Here is a 14,264-nt window from a genome sequence, read left to right as displayed (position 1 = left end):
AAAGAATTAACTGCTTTATTATGTTAGTGTTAGCTTAACGAAAAACAGAACGAAAAAAAAACTACAAGCGAATATACCAACACAAAATTTTAACCTAAAATAACTTATTTATTGCAGAAGACAAACAGTAAAAACTTAGCTGGAAAATTAATGACATAAAAAGTTCCGAAAACTGCTACTTTTAATAATTCAGAAACTGAAAAAAAGTATTTATATATAAATTTGTGTTCTAAAGAGGTTTGAACAGTGTGTACCAATAAATTGTTACTGTTTTGTAAATAACTGAGATAAAAGTTGTTACGGATTCCTCTAGGTACATTTTAACCTCTACAGCAATTAATTTTACAATGGCTTTTAAGGCAAAACGCTGTATTTGAAACACAATAACCAACAAAAAAATTGCCGTAAAAACGCAACAAAGTTTAAAATTTCCGAAAGAACAAAGTTTGGGTTGTGGCAAACTGTAATTGCATAACAAAGACACCGAACTTTTTTGTACAAATTTCAAAATGTAACGGATAAATATGACAAATACACAGAACTTAACAGGGTTAATTAGCATTTTTAAAGAAATTAAAATTGTTTGGTTGTTTGTCATGTAACTAATTTCAGTTAACGAGTATTTCCGATAAAACTTAGTTGAAATTATGTTATAATAAATTATAAAAAAAAAACTATTTAATAAAAAGCTTGAATTCATCTGAGATTGAAAACAGAACAGGTAGTAACGATTAGGTGGGTTTAACGAGTCGAACTTAAAAGAACGAGTCGCATTTTTACAAAATGTCGTCGTCGTACTTGAAGCTGGGAAAGGAGATGGGGTTTTGGAAGTCCTGATTCTGTCCGTTGGCTGGCGCACTCCTCGACGATATGTTGCTTCCCTGCGGTTGCTGGTAAGCCTTCTGTCGTCTCCTTTGAATTTATTTTTACTTTTGCGATACCAGTTTGTAGTTCAAATAAATAAAAAAGTTAAATTAAATTATTTTTTTTTATCAAGAAACTGTTTTTCAAATTTTATCCAGTCAAAAAACATTGTTGAGTTGAAAAAGTAGTAGAGTACGTTAGTAGAATTTTAATTTTACTTTATAACACAGCAGTAAAAAATAGCTTAAATATAAAAATACAGTCACCTCTCACAAATCTTCTTGTTTAGTTACGCATTTTGGAATTCTTAAAAAATACAAAAATAATAAATTGAAAAGTTTTCAATATTGTTAATTTATTGTATGTATGGATTTAACAATTTATTTAATTTTTCATGTATTGATTGTATTTTGAAAAATTTCAAAGTTCTTTTTTTTTAATTTGCAAATTCCAAGTTTTACTAGTTTTTTTTGTCTAAAATGTCAAACTTAGGTATTTCTAAAAGTTTATAGGATTCAAAGTATTTTTGCAATAATAACAAAAGGAACATTTCAAAAAAAAAATAATGTAAATATTTAGAAAAGAGGAGACAGATTTTTTGTAGAAAATAAATTTTTAAATTATTAGTTTTTGCCTTCCATAAGGAACCTAACAACTCTATGGCTTTGCTCTTTATATCTTAAATGTCCTAAACCCCCTTTATACCTTTACATAAAACAATGTTCACTTCTTCAAAGTATTAATGGCTTAAAGTTTAATTTCAATAAAAAAAAACTACTTTGTTTCTTACCTAACTAAGATTAAACTTTTCTTGCATAGTATTAGAGAAAGTTTTTCTTTAATAAGGTTTAAGACAAGTTTAATCTTAGGTGAGCAAGAAACAAAGTAGAAATTAATAGTTTGTATACACATGACCAACTTTTATTAAAAAGCTTTTTTAAAATATGTCTAAATTGAATGAAAACTGTTTTTGTAAACAGATAAGTGGAAAAGTTCCCAAACTATATCTAATCTAATGCATAATAAGAAAATAATGCAATATAATGGGTATTTTTGCTAGCTCTCGTTTATTTACGCACTATTGTTGTGGACAAAATGTGAGTAGATTTGCGAGAGGTGACTGTATTATCCTTTTATTTGTTAGCTAAAAACATATCAGGAAATTAATAAAAAATATATACATCAAACTGCAGATTTATTTATTCTTAATTGCTAAAGGCTTAATACCAATTATTTTCTTAAACTATATTTTTTAATAATGAAGTTTGTAACAGGTGTATTTCAGAAGAAAGATAAAAATATGAACTACAAAAAAAAACCTGAACTTTTTTAAACTTGTTTTTGCTATAGTTTCCTTATACCAATTCGAAGTTGTACCTTTTCTCTAATTTATAAACTATCGACAACTTGCATTGACAAAATTAGAAGTCAAATAAAATTATCAATATTAAAAACGATGATAAGTATTAATTTATTTTTAAGTATATAACACGATGAGTTCAAACATTAAGCTTTCCATGACCAGCGACTTGGGTTTACGCAACTTATTTATTTACGAACAAAAACTAATTAAACTTCTGTACAGGTAATGTCATGTAATAATATAATTTTTAGATATACAGTTATTAAAAGCAGAAAAATAAATTACATAATAAACTATAAACATATTTCTCAGGTTTGATGAACAATAAAAAAAAATCTTTTATACGTAAATGAATGCAAAAAAAGATATTTTTAAATGCCTTACCTGTCTGTAAAAAATAATTATAAAGTTGTGTATAAGTACTTTCTACAAATGATTTTATTACATGAGTCATAAAAAATAACGATAGAGGGGACTATAGCTTTTTTATTTTTTTGAAGCTTTTCTTACATAAAATTTTCAATATCATTCTTTTTTCTTTACTGTAACAGACATAAAAAATAACTTTCCGCTAAAATACCCGGAAAACGCCAGTATGTAAATTAAGAATGAAAAATCAGCAGTCAAACTTTATGTATGAGCAATTTATTTTGAGAAAAAAATTTTAATGAGCAATTACATTTTTACTTTAATCTTCTTCATTCAGATATACATTTTTATTATTTATTTCAATTTATATGTTTTTGTGTTCAATAAGTGCTTTAAATTAGTTAATTGAAAAACATAAAATTATTAAGACTAATGATTACGTTGCAAATAACATATTTAACAATTTAAAACAGCAGAACTGCTCATTAGCGGAAGTACGTAATATTGTTAACTTTCGTGTTCAAGACTAATATGCTGTACATAATCAAACCTAAGTTCACTGAACAAAAGCTGTTCAAAACCAACAACGGTTATGCAGTAAACAAGTGAGAACCTATTAATTATTCATTAATGTTTCTTTCAACAAATCGCACTGGAATAAAATAAAATGCTACTTCACACCCACTCTCAACTATGCGCGCTACATTTTGCAATCAAATTTTGTTTTTACAATTATTTACAATTTTTAAATAAAAATATGCTTCCAATATTTCTCAACGTTCGCAATATTAGTTTAAGGTAGCATTTGTAAATTTTAAAAGAAGCTATTCTTCATAAAATTAAAAATACTGCAACAGATTTAAATTAGCGTGCAGTACATAAAGGTGTTGCTGCTCATTTTATGTTTTCTTAGAACAACAATCGAGTAAACAAACTTTTCGACTTTTTTTTTCACGACTCTGACGCCCACAGTTAAGCGTTTTAATCAGGTGTGCACAAAACTATCATTTTTCGTTTGATGTTATTTAAAAGCAGTAACGAAAACAAACTTTTTCTGCACGACTCTGACGACGACAATGAGGCAGACGATGACCAGAATGACGATGAAAATTGCCAGGAACGCGTTGCCTGCCGGAGTCCTGTCTGTAATGTTTAGAAACAAAGTTTATTACGTTGTAGAACTTCTTCTTGTTATTATAATAATAACTTTAATGGTCTGTACTGAAGAACCAAAGAGTTTTTTTTGCAAACAACAAACTTACATAGATTATTTATTTCATAACATACTGAATTTAAAACTACTGTTTTTGATATGCATCTTTAGCGTAAATGTAAAACATTAATGGTTTAAATAACGAGTGGGTAACTTTTTCAGTCTGCGAGTCAAGTTTCCCAAAAAAAAGTCTTTGTGGGGCAAACTTATAAAATAAATAGCAGAAGCGTAATTTAAAAAATAGAGTATATATAAATTTGTAAACCTGTTTAAAAGAAAATTTTTGATAAAATAATAACTTTTAAGCATTGTTTTAAGTATTAAAAATCAAATTATAAGCACATTTTTTTACATTGTTTTTTTCTAATAGCGCTATTTTATCTTTTTGCGCATCCAGCCTGTGAGCTGTACGTTGCTCACCCCTAAATAAGATGTCTAGAAAATTAATCAAGAATGTTTAACAGTATTTAAATGGCTATTTTACAACACAACTTTTACCCGATTTTAAAAACTTAGAAGACTTTTTAAAATAAACTTGTGCGTAAACGTATAAAATTAATTGATATCAAGTTGAAAACTGAAATATTATTTTTTTATCAAATCAAATTAAGCTTAAGCAACTTTGAAGCTAGAATATCATGTATCTAATATTTTGCTTATAGAAGTTTTATTAGTAATTATTACATATAAATTGGTCAATACTGGTACAATTTACGATAACTGTGATAAAAAATAAGTTTTTTAAGTTTTTACGCTAAAAACTTATGTTCAGTTTTGTAATTGATAGGTTACACAACATAAATTTTCAGGAAAAAAAAACAGGTTCTATAAAATAAATTAAAGTTTAAAAATAAAAAGTTTTTTTTTAATTTTTAATAAATTTTCAAGTTATTTAAATGTAAGCAAAGTTATTACATTACTAGAATAATTAAATTAAGTAATTACGGTTAATGATCTGTAAAGAATTTTTCAATAAAATGTAGATTAAATTATCAAAAGAAAATGTTAGTTTTTTGTAGTTCAAATTAGGCTTACAGTTAGTGTATTTTGAAAAATAAAACATAAATTAACCAAAACTAAACAATAAAAACTTACAAAACAATTTTTTTTATCCAAGTAGAACTGCCCGAAGGTGTTAAAGACATATTAGGTGTGTGTTTCTCCTTAAAATCTATTTTAGGAAATAAACTAAAAACTTTGACTAGTCATTGTGCTGAATGCATGTTAGGCGCCTTTACCAAAATAAAACTTGTTGGAGTGCAACGTACACTGGTAAAATTTATATACAGAACAACACAGTGCAGAATGTATAATTGACGACCTTGTATAAACTAAACATGTCTGATATTTACTGCATAAGATACACTGGTAAAATTACAAGGTTGAACAGATACACATAAAACTAATGCACCCGAGTAGCTAAATTTGAACTTCAATCATGCAGAGCGACGCACGTGCGTTTTTTTTACAAAAAACTGATAAAAATTCGTGACCATTGTCACGTTGGTCTTTAAACATAAACTTTAATGATTTTTTTTCTACATTTCGGATACACAAGTTGTTTTTGAAGCAAACGTCATCGCTTGTGTGTTTCACTTTTCATATGTACTAAAAAACTTCAACACTTATTTATAAGTTTGATGTTTGAACTTTAACTGCATTTGGATGAAAACTGTGGGTTCAGCACATTAAGTGATAAAAGTAAATAACTTGGTCTTTTATATGACATTAAAAGTGTTAGACTACGCACTTAGTATGAAAATTTAATGAAAATTAAGATTGTAAACAAAAAATAAGTTGTAAGCTGTATAAAATGCCAAATTTTACAAAAAGCAACTTTAATTTAAATAACAAAAGCAACAAATGCTTACTTTTAATAACATTTAGCACAAAAAAATGATAACTTGAGTTCATCAGCATATATCTTAAAAAACAATTCTAAATACAGTTTTAAATTACACAAAACTTTGCTTTGAGGCATTTAAAAAAAAAAAGTATGATTTTTATGTAACTAAAAACCACATTAAAATTGAAACTTTCAAATATTTCGAAGGAAATTTATACTTTGCTTTAAGCCTTAATAGCCTATATTAAAACAGCGGTTTTTATTTTAGATCTTGTTTATTTTTGTTTATCTTGACTGGAATAGACAAACTTCCGTAAATAAACACGAACAAAACTCAAGTTTGTATGCGAACTATAAAAAAAGTTTCAAAGCTACGAATAAAGTTAAATTTTGAAATATAATAGCTTTTCATACGCATTTGGTGAAGCGATCAAAACAAACTTTATATACATTTAAATGATCGACCTCAAATGCCACGCACAATGACTTCCACAGCAGTATTACTTGTATTTCGCCTCGAAAAGCAACAAAACCATATAATCTTAGAATAACACTCCACAAGCAGAAAGTTGGAAATATCGAGAATGGGTCAAGTGTATTTTCAAGTTGAAATTAACAATTGAGCAAATGTTTACGCTTGGCAAACAGTTTCAAGGAAATTAAGAAACACTAACTTGTTTTTGTCACTTGCTAAACAAATGAGCAAGTCATGAGAATTCGTGCTGAAGCACATTATGTAAGGTGCTAAAATTTATTGGAGCTTAATAAATTTTTATATTATTAGAAAAAAAAAAAGGTTTAATGATATATCAAAGTTATCAATGCCACACTGTTATAAATATAATACTAATAAATCAAAAAATATAACTAATAAGCATGATTGAAAAATAACTTATGATTTATGCATTCATGATTTGCTTGACGTGTTTTTTATTTAAATATGCAACGAAGCTCATATCTTGTTAAGCTTTCAGCAAAATTCATGTGTCAGTGATTTTATGTTTAAAATCAAAAACGAACGCAGATTATCTACTTAAGCTTCAATGCAAATTTTGGTCTGCAAAGAAACACCCGTATTGTTGTTTTTACTTGTATTTAGTAAAGAATAACCACAGTACAAAACAAGTTTAACAGTGGGAAACTGTATAATTGTAAAGACATTTTTCATTAAACATAGTCTAATAATATAAAGTTAATGATCAATGTCGGTATAGTTGTTTTTGGAATCATTAAACTAAAAACTAGTATCAAATAATAAAGTATATTATATTTAAAAATACTTTTCAAGTTATAATCTGAGTTTTATTAATTTATCAAAGTTTTAGGGAAAATTAAAAAAAATGTTTTACTTTCTTTTTTATTTCTGAAAAATATTTCTTTACAATATATAAATGTAACTTGAAAATATTTTTCAAATAACTTCGAAGTTTTCAAAATTAAAAAAAAATTTATATCAAAAAATTTTTAGTTGCAACAGGTTATATAAAAACTAAATATCTAAAATCAAATTGAAACTCAACTCGTGTTAATAAATGTTTTTTTATTTTATTAGACGTTAATATTAGTAAGTTTGAAATATCAACAGTTGAAAAATTACCTCCGTCGTTCGGCACACTGTCCGGACCTTTCACCGTGTTTCCTGTGAATTCAATTTTTAGATCAAAAATGTTTTCAAACTAAAAAAACTTCGACTTAAAGGGAATAAATGTACAAATGCACTCGGTTTTGAAAACAATTCTAGTGTACAAAACAAAAACTTTAATCGTAACAAAAGTTGTGAAACAAGCCTCGTGTGATCGTTCCAAATTAGTTAGTAATCAAGCAGCAGGTATATTGGTATAAAGTTATCTTACTATCTTAAAAAACAGTTGTAAAATGTTTGTGGAATGTTTCAAACACTGAGGAAAATTTGAAAACATTTAGCAAATACTCTTTTTTCAATTAAATTTGTATGTTATTTAGCCAGTAAATATGTTTTATGAAAAAATAATAATATCTACAAAAATTTAGTTTATTTTACAACAGTTTAAGTTTCTTAATTACTAGTTTTATGAACAATGATCTTAGATTTTAAACTTAAAAGTTTGTAAATTAAAATAAAAAACTCTTGGTAACAAACATTTTAGAAAACAATTTTTTTTGTTTGGAAAATGCAAACAAAAAATTTATTTGCGTAAGTTATAAAAGTTTAAAGAAAAACTGAGGGTATATAAAACATTAAAATATTTTGACTATATTTGACTTTACCATAAATGTTTAAATTAATGAGTTTCTTATACTTTTGCGTTTGAAAACAAAGTAAACACTATTAAAAAATATTTTTTTCGGAGAAACTTTATTTCAACCGTTGATAAAAAATTTCATCCACAAATTTGAATAAAAATCACAAATAATTCAATTTTTAAACAAAAAGGTTTTTTCAATTTTACATAAAAATTAAATGCATCAATGATTCACTTAAGTAGTAATGAAATTCCAAAACTAAAAAAAAACATAAATTAATTCAGTTAACCAAAGGAACGCGATAACAAAACTAGTTAAACAGGAAACGTATCAGCTACACAGCATTTCTTACAAATTATACGTTTTTGAAGAGACAAAAATGTCAGGCGGTGAACTTAAGTGAGCGAGAAGATTTCTCGTATGGTAATACAATACTCAACATGTGTTGATGTGAAAAACTTTTTGTTGCCGAAAATGTGTTGTACAAGATTACTTCAAACAGTTTAATGTTGAAACATGAACGGAATCAACTAGTATTTTTTTTTAATAGAATTATAGATCATAAGTATTTTTTAAGTCGTTACACTTGAAAAAAACAAACAATGTTCTTATTGTAAATATAATCAAATATAAACACATGCACGTTATGTTTAAGATTTATCAAAATCATAGTTAAACGAGAATATGGTCAAGCTACCGCATTAGAAAATGTTACTGTAATAGTCAAATATATAATTGAATTCCTGTTTGATATAAAAATTGTAAAAAGTACCTATTATAAGTAACTGAACTTTAAATAATTGTTAGTAACTCAATAAAATGTAAAATTAAATACAAATTTAAAAAACAATTACCACAAACATGTTTCTAATTAAATTACAATACAACAATGCTGAGTTTTAATTTCAATTAAGGTAAGAATGCAGTTAAACTAACCTGCAATATTTCAAGTAATATTCGGGTAAAATTAGCTTTTAATAATGCATTTTTTATATAAAGAGGTTGTTTAAAATTATCTTATGGCTACCATTGCCACTCGTTTTTTCAAAAACTTTTCCAGGTTTTCCAAATTTCTTCTAGGTTTTTAAAAGTACACATTTTTGGATCTATTTATAGTTTAGAGTTAAGTTAAAGGTAAGAGAATGTGTTAAATAGTATAAAAACATTGAAAAGATACTGTAAAGCTACTTTAAAAATGCTTTTAAATTAAAAAAAAAACTTGATGATGATAAAATTTTAATTTATATGATACATTTTTTAAGTCAAATCGAAATTTTACTACTGAACATGTGAAAATTGTTAAAAATTTCTCAAAATCCAGGTTTTTTTGCTTATATTGTCAAATTCCAGGTTTTTCAAGGTTTCCAGGTAAAGTGGCAACCATGTAAAAAACATCAAAATCCTATAAATAAAAAAGTATCTTTAAATTGATCTTTACAGATGGAAAAAATATATATCTTTTAGAACTTTACTTTTTCTCAAAAACATATAAAAAATTTCACAATAAAATCACTTCAAAAAGTAAAACAAAAATAGCCAATAAACTTCAGATTTTGTAAAGTTTGAGTTAGTGACAATTCTGATATAGACAAAAATAGTGTATGAACCCAAGCTGTAGAAATAATTTTTTTATCAATTGCCTACAACACGCCTTGCTTTATGAACTTTAAAGAGCTTTAATGAGCACAATAAAGATTTTCTTCAGGGTAATTTTTATCTTTTACTATTCTAATATTTAAAGTAGGGTTGTATTTTAAATTACTTTTGTAATCTATTTTTAATGTACTTAAATAAAACAGTTTTAATATAGTTTACTGACTGTTTAGGTTAAGTTGGTTAAAGACTTTAATTTTTAGATAAAATGATAATGATATATATTAATATTTTAAAAGTTAATACATTAATAGAAATTTTAACAACTTATGTAAAACTCTAAAAAAAATTACCTTCCGTGGTAGTTGCTAGGGTAGGACTGGCTGGTGTAGGACTTGCTGGTGTAGGACTAGCTGGTGTAGGACTAGCTGGTGTAGGACTAGCTGGTGTAGAACTATTTGTCACTGGAGTAGAACTATTTGTCACTGGAGTAGAACTAGTTGTTGATGCAATATCTTCTTTTTCTGTTGTTAAAATTAACACAATAAGTTTTTTTAATCTCTAAGAAAAGTATAAAAAGAACAAACCAGGTTGTGCAGTATCAACAGGATTAGGTGTTGTTGCTTTAACACCAGTACTGTTTGCTGAAGCAGTTGTATTAGCAGCATCAGTATTAATTGATGGTGTGGTAGCTGTATCGCTCAATGCAGTGGAAGCATTTGTATTGGCAGAAACAGTGGCAGTATCAATTGATGGTGTGGTAGATGCGTTGTTCAATGCAGTGGAAGCAGTTGTAATGGTAGCATCAGTATCAATTGATGGTTTGGTAGCTGTATTGTTTAATGCAGTGGAAGCATTTGTATTGGTAGAAACAGTGGCAGTATCAATTGATGGTGTGGTAGATGCAGTGGAAGCAGTTGTATTGTGATTTTCTACTGTTGGAGAATCTGCTTCAGTGACTACACTTGTGTTTGTTGTACCTTCTGGAGTTGTGGTAGATGTTTTGTTCAATGCAATGGGAGCAGTTTTATCTTCTGGATTTGTGGTAGTTTCAACATGTGTATCATTTTGTGTAGCTGATTCTGGTTAAGCATTTGTTTTGTTAATTTGTGGAATATTAACTGCTGTGGTAGTTTTGTTACTTAGCAAGATTTTATGTGGAGTTTCTGGAACTTATGTTCCTTAATTAATTAGTATAACAAAGTTTATACATATATCCACAAGTTTTGATGGACAATTCGTTTAACATAACAAAGTGTTCAAAATTTAATAATAAAAACTTTGTATAGCTTAAAAAAAAACTTAGCTTGTTGTTTTTGCTTATACACTAATATCTTTGACTTTGACTAAATCAAGTTTTTTTAAAATCAAAAAAGCATAACATTTTTCATGTACAAAAATAATATTTTTTAATTCTTCTTTTTGAAAAAAACGCAGTGGTACAAAAAATAATTGAACCTAGAAATTTAACTTAAACCAGAAATAAACTCCGTACTTTCAGCAAACACTATAAATTTATTCAATTATTTAAGCTGTTAGTTTTAATTTAAAAAGAAAAAAAAACACATGTGACACAATTTTTTTTTTCAAAATGTAGTTATTAACTTAAATATATATTAAAAACATTCTTTGAAAGATTTAAATACTTTAATTTCTCACAGTACCTTTTTAAACACATACTATACTTTAAACAATTTAAATAAGCAAACTTATACTGTTATTCTAGTTACTACTTTAAACTCATATACTTGGAAAACTATGAACAAACAAAAATAAAGCCAAATCAGCACAACTTACCAGGATTTTTAACATTTTCAGCTATTGAAGCACCTAAAATTTTATATCATTAGTTTTTGAATAAACTTTAAATAAACATTATTTAAATTTTTATTTAGTTAGTAATGTTTCACTATTATTTTTGTTTCATTAGTTTTCAATATTAAGTTTATTATAACTTAACTGATTAAAGAAAACTCTAACATAAATAAAAATGATAAAACAATACATTAAAACAATAAATGATAACAATTTTTTTATTGAATTTAGTACTATTTTTTTAGATTTCACATTAAAGGCAACTAGTTGATTTTTACTATTTTTCTAATCAAATCAAAAGATTCTTTCAATTGCATATTCTGGAAGCCTTATGTATTCAATCTTTAAGGCCCAGTTTATGTAAGCAGAAAAAGTTCGTATACCAAACTAGACTTTTCAAATGCTTATATTGGTTATTTTTAAGTAATTAGTTTCTTGTAAAATTTTATTTCCAGTATAGTTTTAATTTCTATTTTTATTGCTTGTTTATTTAGATTGTTTTATTTCTAACAAGTTTTATTAGTTTACCAAACATACTTAGCATAAGGACTTATTTAATTTTTAACATTTGATTATTACGTCATTTTATATCTTAAAACTTTAAACTTCAGTATGATTTTATTTCAATTTGTATTCATTCCAATTTAGTAAGAAGCTATTTCTGATGAGCCTTACTATGAAAGTACTAAAATAAATTTAAAGAAAAGGAAATATATTCTGTTATATTTTTTAAATAAGTTATGCACCATAAAAAAACTGTTCAAATTATAAAAATAAACTACAGCTAACAGAGATTGTTATTAATTTGACTAAATTAATATCAATTAAGATAAGTTCTAAACAGCAATTTAACAAGTTTTTATTTGATAGAACAAAATACTTTAAAATACTTCTTATCATATATTTTATACCTAAAAAAATAGACTTATAATAGTAGGTTACAGTTGTTTAAAATTCTCAATGTAATAAAAAGAAAGTATACAGATAAAAGTTATTTTACATATTTTCTAAATACTTTTATGCAAATAAAAATAGAATTTATATTAACTGAATAAATTTCAATCAATGTTGTATAAAACTAAATTTTGTACAAACTCAAAGTATAGGAACAAAAATCAAATACTCACCAACTAAAAATGCCAAAAAGAATAAAATAAATCTGTATTCCATTTTAATATTATTTTAGAATGATATATGTATCTTAAAATATTTATTTCTGTAGTAGTACTGTAACTTTATGATTACAGGTTTACAAAAGAACTATTAGCTTATAATATGCCTTTTCAGCTTTTACTAATCAATATTTTAGTATTTTTATTAAAGTTATTGTTAAGAAAATACCTTACCAAACTATAAATTGAAGTGTGTTTGGTAAGTAAAAATTGGTGAGCAGGGGTAGATGTCAGGTATGCACAAAGGGTGACTTTTGCTCAAAGAAAATTTTGCTTGAATGGAAATTTTTTTTTTTACAATTACTGTTACCCTTAAACCTTCCTGGTTTTTTACTTTTATTTTACTTTCGTGCAAAATCACTCTTTTTGTTAAAGTGTCTTAGTTGAAAGTGACCCCTTGTACATATATGATCAGTTCCAAGAGTGTGTTACTTTTCTGAGAGTAAAAGATATGCTTAATCTTCAATCTTTATATTAAAGATAACTTATAAAATAGTGATTTTGAAAAGTTTTTATAAAATTTTTATTCAACTGGGCCAAACGTTTTACTAGCTGTTATTAAAAAACAAAACCAAGTATGTAAAAAAGTTATTATTCCTAATACAATTTTAGAAAACATATTAATTTGAAAAACTTAGCAATAAAATGTTTAATAATATATAGAACTGTACTGATGATGACAGGATATATAAAAATACTAAAACTACTATAATAAGTTTATTTACACATACTCTCTTAAATAATACAGCATTTCAAAGCACAATCCTGCCAGATATCAATAAAATACTATTACTTTTATCTTAGTGTACACTTATAAATAGAGCAATTAAAAGTGTACATATTAAAAGTTTTAATGAAGCATCAACAGTATAGAAGTAGCAAAGAAAACACTAAATGGTGAAAAAATGTTTAAGCATCAAATAAATTTTAGTGCACAAATACAAAAGACTATATAAATAGTTAATTATAAGCCTTACTTAAGGCCATAGGGGGGTAAAACACTTTTTTTACAAAAATTAACTCTGGCTTTTATATGAAAGCTTTGAGTACAAACTACAAGCCAGTTTTTATAGAATTCAAAAATTTCATTTAACTTTTGAGATACTTTATTTTTTGTAAAAAGTTTCCAATACAAACGTATGGACCGCAAGTTATTTGGGGTCAAACTTCTCAGAAAATTAAAAAATCTTTAAAAATCTATCTCCTCCTTCATTTTTCAAGCAATGGTCTTCAAATTTTCAGGAAATGTTCCTTATATTAAAGAAAAAAAAGGTTACTTATTAATTTTAAGAACTTAAAAAAATATTTTTTTATGTAAAAAATTAAAAAAAAGTTTTTTTTTAAGCCTAAAGTAACGTTCTTTGTTATTGTATAAATATTAGATGTAAAAGTTTGAAGAAGATTGCATAAAAATGTAGGAGGAGATAGATTTTTAATAAAATACAGTAACCTTTTCCTTAATTACGCACATTGTGTCTACAGAAAAAAAAGCGTAAAGATACAAGAAATCGTAAAGATACTAGATGTACCAAATGTACTTACTATAATGGCTGTTTTTTGATATTGTTTTTAGTTAAAAGCAGACTGGGGACTTTCCCACTTTTAATAATTTGTTTACTTTATTTATAAATATGAAAACAAAAGATAAAACTACATATATTTTAAAAAAGATTTAAAATTATTTAAAGTAACTACACTTGTAGAAAAATTTTACTAATTTTTATAATAAGTAGATTTTATCTTTATCTTTATTTAAATGTGACTTGTTTCATACTTAACATTTATATTCTATACTACTTAGCAAAT

At 25.8% G+C, this 14,264-nt stretch overlaps 1 protein-coding gene across 6 annotated transcripts; it reads right to left on the bottom strand.

Annotated features, from left to right (window-relative positions):
- On the bottom strand, positions 1–12,536 carry LOC145833916 (uncharacterized). Of its 6 annotated transcripts, none has more exons than XM_082941181.1 (8): positions 12,414–12,536; positions 11,269–11,301; positions 10,059–10,553; positions 9,924–9,995; positions 9,825–9,893; positions 7,253–7,294; positions 3,646–3,739; positions 1–912 (listed from the first exon to the last, which is right to left on the bottom strand). In XM_082941181.1, the coding sequence occupies exons 1-8, from the start codon at positions 12,454–12,456 to the stop codon at positions 777–779; spliced, it is 984 nt and encodes a 327-aa protein (XP_082797307.1). In that variant the 5' UTR covers positions 12,457–12,536; the 3' UTR covers positions 1–776. The 6 variants fall into 6 exon arrangements, with proteins under 6 accessions (XP_082797307.1, XP_082797309.1, XP_082797306.1 ...); XM_082941183.1 differs by having other exon boundaries at positions 9,945–9,995; XM_082941180.1 differs by having other exon boundaries at positions 9,825–9,995.
- Positions 12,537–14,264: the final 1,728 nt, after the last annotated feature.

This window comes from Thalia democratica, chromosome 4, assembly GCF_965202585.1.
Source record: "Thalia democratica chromosome 4, ktThaDemo2.hap1.1, whole genome shotgun sequence".
NCBI classification, from domain to species: Eukaryota; Metazoa; Chordata; class Thaliacea; order Salpida; family Salpidae; genus Thalia; species Thalia democratica.
The sequence above is the reverse complement of the archived record's forward strand: the minus strand, read 5'-3'. Positions and strand labels throughout refer to the sequence as shown.